The sequence below is a fragment of the Nicotiana tomentosiformis genome, chromosome 2 (assembly GCF_000390325.3).
Source record: "Nicotiana tomentosiformis chromosome 2, ASM39032v3, whole genome shotgun sequence".
NCBI classification, from domain to species: Eukaryota; Viridiplantae; Streptophyta; class Magnoliopsida; order Solanales; family Solanaceae; genus Nicotiana; species Nicotiana tomentosiformis.
In genome coordinates, this window is record NC_090813.1 from 171,417,142 (window position 1) to 171,422,354 (window position 5,213).

At 38.6% G+C, this 5,213-nt stretch overlaps 1 protein-coding gene across 1 annotated transcript; it reads left to right on the forward strand.

Annotated features, from left to right (window-relative positions):
- Positions 1-882: 882 nt before the first annotated feature.
- On the forward strand, positions 883-2,938 carry LOC104113978 (high affinity nitrate transporter 2.4-like). The gene is made up of 3 exons (XM_009624315.4): positions 883-1,760; positions 1,856-1,971; positions 2,036-2,938. Exons 1-3 carry the CDS (start codon positions 954-956, stop codon positions 2,703-2,705), a joined length of 1,593 nt encoding a protein of 530 aa, XP_009622610.1. The 5' UTR covers positions 883-953; the 3' UTR covers positions 2,706-2,938.
- The last annotated feature ends 2,275 nt before the right edge of the window (positions 2,939-5,213 follow it).

The following is a 5,213-nucleotide window of genomic DNA, read 5'->3' on the forward strand; positions in this document are numbered from 1 at the left end:
CCTAGTAGCGTAGTATCTAGTAACTCGCCAAACGTGATAGTGCGACGAAAGAAGGATTCAGGATATGAAGAAGCATACGGAATAGAGTTCTTGGGGGCATGATTGAAGTGAATAAAGTAAAGAAGCCAGCAAGGAGAGCAGATGAGAAGGTTTAAAGAGTAACAAGAATATAGAAATTTTGGATTATTTCTCTTCGAAGTCATAGAGCCATCATTGCCTAGGAAACCACCGTAAATTCCAGAGCCAATCACATAGCATCACGTTTTATTAAATGCAAGCGATGCACGACGTTTCGCTTTTGTAGCACCCAACTGGATTTTTGGGCTGAAAAGACAAATATTTTTTTAATTCGCGCCAAAATACTATTTACCACTTCCCGAATAATTCTCCTAAAATTATTCATGGGAGGACTATCCATATTGATAAAACCTAAACTACCATGTGGACAAATCAAGGCCAAATAAAGGCCTAACATATATAGATGTAACTACTGGTATCATATCCATTAGTGCAGGAACCGGCATGAAAGATCATCCGAGAGTGTAAAAGGAAGGAAGGTCAGTCAAAAACCCAAATAAATGGAGCGATTATTGATCCCACTGGATCCCTTGAATAGATTATGTATTAATTAACAAAGGAGGCATCATTGTGCAAAGTAAACGAAGTAACATTTACTTTCAAATAAAAGGAATATAGCTAGTGCTTAATTATTACGTATACTATGAATTTTCAACGAAACTTCGTCTAGATATTATGACACATCTCCAGAAGAAATATTTGTTTGGTGAGGCCAACAATCTGTGAGCTTTCACAATGTCAACGCTCTGATACTATAAATATTACCGTGGCCTTCCCTTCCAAGAACCACAATCACATTAAGTTTTCTGCTTAGCTTCTTTTCTACAGAAATATTTCTCCAAACAGCTTCTTTTGTGTGGTGAGAAATATATATAATGGCTAATACCGAAGGTCCCATTGGCAGCTCTGTGCATGGTTTAACTGGCAAAGAACAAACATTTGCCTTCTCTTCTGTGTCATCTCAACCTCACCCCTCTGATACAAAATTTTCTTTGCCAGTCGATTCAGAACACAAAGCAAAAACTCTGAAAATCTTCTCATTTGCACAACCCCATATGAGATCCTTTCATCTTGCTTGGATCTCCTTCTTCACCTGTTTAATCTCCACTTTTGCTGCAGCTCCCCTAGTTCCCATAATTAGGGACAATCTTGATTTGACAAGATCAGACATTGGCAATGCTGGTGTTGCTTCTGTTTCTGGCAGCATTTTCTCTAGGCTTGTCATGGGTGTACTCTGTGACTTAATAGGACCAAGATATGGCTGTGCCTTTGTCAATCTGTTAACAGCCCCTGTTGTTTTCTCAGTTGCTTTTGTGTCATCAGCTCAGGGATACGTAGCTGTTCGGTTCATGATTGGAGTTTCACTGGCAACTTTTGTGTCATGCCAATATTGGACGAGTACCATGTTTAATGGGCAGATTATTGGGCTTGTTAACGGTGTTGCAGCTGGGTGGGGAGACATGGGAGGTGGTGTCACTCAACTTCTTATGCCTTTCCTTTTTCGCATAATTCAACTAACTGGAGCAACTCCATTCACTGCCTGGCGTATTGCCTTTTTCATCCCTGGATGGCTTCATATCATCGTTGGGGTTATGGTCTTGATTCTTGGCCAAGACTTGCCAGATGGTAATCTTACTACTCTCCAAAAGAGGGGTGATGTACACAAGGATAAATTTTCTAAGGTTAGTTTTTCTAATTCCTTAATTAGAAAAACACACACACACACACACATATATATAGCTGACCGATCGACTTTCATGTTTATTTCTTTTGTTAGATATTTTGGTTTGCAGTGACAAATTACAGGACATGGATATTTTTTTTCATCTACGGATTTTCTATGGGAGTTCAACTTTGCATGAACAATGTCATCGTGGAGTACTTTTACGACAGGTAATTCATAGCCTATTAATACAATTTAGAACTTCCTATAATGACATGCAAAATATGTCTACAGGTTCAATTTAAAGCTTCACACAGCAGGAGTTATAGCTGCAACATATGGCATGATCAACTTTGTGGCTCGTCCTTTTGGCGGATATGCTTCTGATTTAGCAGCACGAAAATTTGGGATGAGAGGAAGGCTATGGATCTTGTGGATAGTGCAAACATTTGGAGGAGTATTCTGTGTTTGGCTTGGCAAAGCAGAAACCCTTCCCACAGCCATTGTAGCCATGATCTTGTTCTCCATTGGAGCTCAAGCTGCATGTGGTGCTACCTATGGTGTCATCCCTTTCGTGTCGCGAAGATCATTAGGCTTAATCTCTGGCTTAACTGGTGCTGGAGGCAACTTTGGAGGTGGATTAACACAGTTGATTTTCTTCTCAACTACAAGATTTTCTACAGCGACGGGGCTAACTTGGATGGGGTTCATGGCTGTGGCTTGTTCTGTCCCTATAGCTTTTATTCATTTTCCACAGTGGGGAAGTATGTTTCTTCCAGCTTCAAAAGATAAAAAGTACAATGAAGAACACTATTATTGTTCAGAATGGACTGATGATGAGAAACAAAAAGGACTTCACCACAAAAGTATTAAATTTGCAGAGAATAGCCGATCTGAACGTGGAAGAAAGCACATCATTTCCTCAGCTGTTACCCCGCCTAACTCTACTCCAGTCCACGTTTGATGAAATAATGTACGGTTTTGATACAATAGTGAATTGTGATTGGTTGCAAATTATAGCTCAGCTATAAGCATGCAATCATGAATCTATTTTAGTTTATATATGTACTTATCTACGCTTTGTCATATATCCTTTTTTTCAAAATATTCTACTCTAACTTGGTCTTGCTCTTGTATTGCTCGAGACAGTTATTCCTTCCATTTTATGGGAACGTTTATATACGTGCATCTTTTTAATTTGGAAGCTTTAAGTTTAAAAAGTTATCAAAGTTTTACTTTTCCGTAAACGATCTCGGATTGGTGATTTGATAATTCCAATAGGATAAAGCTTCAATCTTTCTTCAATTCCCAAAGAGTCAACCCGGGCCCACACAGTTAAAACCTGAGTCAATCAGTAGATCCCGACTACTTATAACCTCACGAGTCCAAATATGTGATTAGATTTCAAAATCAAGTTCAAATCATAACTCAAAACCTCAATTTTTATTTTCTTAAGTTGTAGGAAAACCCTCATATTTTTTCCAAAATTTCATATTTTTGATGTTAATAATCCATGAAGATTTTTGAAATAATACAAAAATGTATAGAAATTACCTACCCAAAGCTTTATGTGAAAATCTCGAAGTCAAAATTGTCTCCCAAGTCTAGGGTTAAAAAAATGGCAGGATGAGTTAAAATCCCAAAATGCCTCGTAATGAGTAGCAGAAATCGAAAATGCTACCAAGAACCTCACAAATGCGCCAAACATTGCAAATGTGAAGCTCCCGTCGAAAAGCGCTTGTCACAATTGCGACATCAGTTTCGCACACCATTATAAAAGAGATCATACAACTTAACCCATCCAATGTGGAAACACTCAACATGTCAAATTAATTACATAATGAGACTAAATAAGGTTTTTTTAGTTACAAATGTGGACATTTTTTATTCTTCTTAGGGTTAATATTGACCGGTGTTGAACAAAACTATAAAATGATTCCTTTTCTGAAAAAAGAAATAAATTTAATGATTCAAAGATGATATAAAATGTTTCACACGGTTTTGATAATTCACGTTTCAACTAAGTGATCGCATAAATGCGTGTGTGGATATCTGTCACGATCCAAAAATTAACCGTCGTGATGGCGCCTATCGTGGAACTAGGCAAGCCACTACTCAACTAACTCAACACATTAATAGCTTTTAAAAATATAGGCGGAAACAATTAATATTTAAGAATATCCGCTTTTTTTTTTGGAACCGAAATAACCCACAACACAATACAATCTATTCCAAAATCGGGGTGTCACCGAGTATATGAATATCTATGTGAGAAGACAGTCTACTAGAATATCTAAGGAGTAAAAACTGAAGTACAGATAAGGATAATGAAGGAGAGTCAAGGCCTACGAACGTCATGCAGCTACCTCGATAGTCTCCGAGATCCTGTCTCCTCAATCAGTAGTCGCCGTAACTAGAGGTACCTGGATCTGCACACGAGGTGCAGGGTGTAGCGTGAGTACAACCAACTCAGTAAGTAAGAAACCCAAACTGTAGGCTGAAAGTAGTGACGAACTCAACCAGCACAAATAAAATAGAAATAACTGTGCAGAAACGTAGGCATGCTTTCAAGTTAAATAGATAGTTCAAAACAGTAAAGTAGATCAAGTCTGAACAATGTGAAGAATATATCTCTTCTACTTCTACATGCCAATGCACGTACTGTATGTGATGTACCATGCTGATAGCCTCATGTGCTCACGCTCTCAAATGTTTAACCAATCGGTACTGTATATAGCTCATACGGCTCAGGGAAGATCCATCCCGAAATATATATATCACTGACTATCAGTCATCCAGTACCAAGGAAGGCCAATCCAGCCCTATGGAGAAGATCCATCTCCAAGTATCAAGTACTTCGGACAAGATCCATGTCCAGGAAAGATCTATCCCTCAATAATATCAACCGCGCTCATTGGGGGTGTGTACAGACTTAGTAGGGGCTCCTACAGCCCAAGCGCTATCACAAATCAGTATAACCGATGCGGCGTGCAGCCCGTTCACAAAACTGTCACTCATAATCAGGCTCTCGGCCTCACTCAGTTATCAATCTCTCCAGACTCACTCACGGGCTCACAATGTCATGAAAACTAGCTTGAAACAATGATATGATGTATCGATAAATAACAACTGAGACTGAGATATGATATAAAATGCATGAACATGACTGAATACAAAGTATCAATGAAATCAGTGAGATGACAGCAAGAAACGACCACTAGGGGTCCCAACAGTACTGACATAAAACCTAAACATGGTATCTAGCATGATTGATACCCAAAAACACACTATCTAGGTGGAAAATCAGTGGGGAAATGTAATTATTGAAGAAAAATGAACTCAAGGAACGTACCTCAATGATCCCCTTGAAAATCCTCTAAAAACGTCCAAAATTCGAGCTCAAAATGTTAGAAATGGTAAAAAATATCGAAGTCTCGCATTTAAAGACTCTGGCCAGGCCTTCCACACCTTT

What these genes read in the sequence shown, in the direction of transcription:
- LOC104113978 (XM_009624315.4), top strand. Translation starts at nt 954, where the DNA reads ATGGCTAATACCGAAGGTCCCATTGGCAGCTCTGTGCATGGTTTAACT. An exon ending in ACAAGGATAAATTTTCTAAG is followed by an intron (nt 1,761 to 1,855) that starts GTTAGTTTTTCT and finishes TTCTTTTGTTAG; the next exon opens with ATATTTTGGTTTGCAGTGAC. An exon ending in GTGGAGTACTTTTACGACAG is followed by an intron (nt 1,972 to 2,035) that starts GTAATTCATAGC and finishes ATATGTCTACAG; the next exon opens with GTTCAATTTAAAGCTTCACA.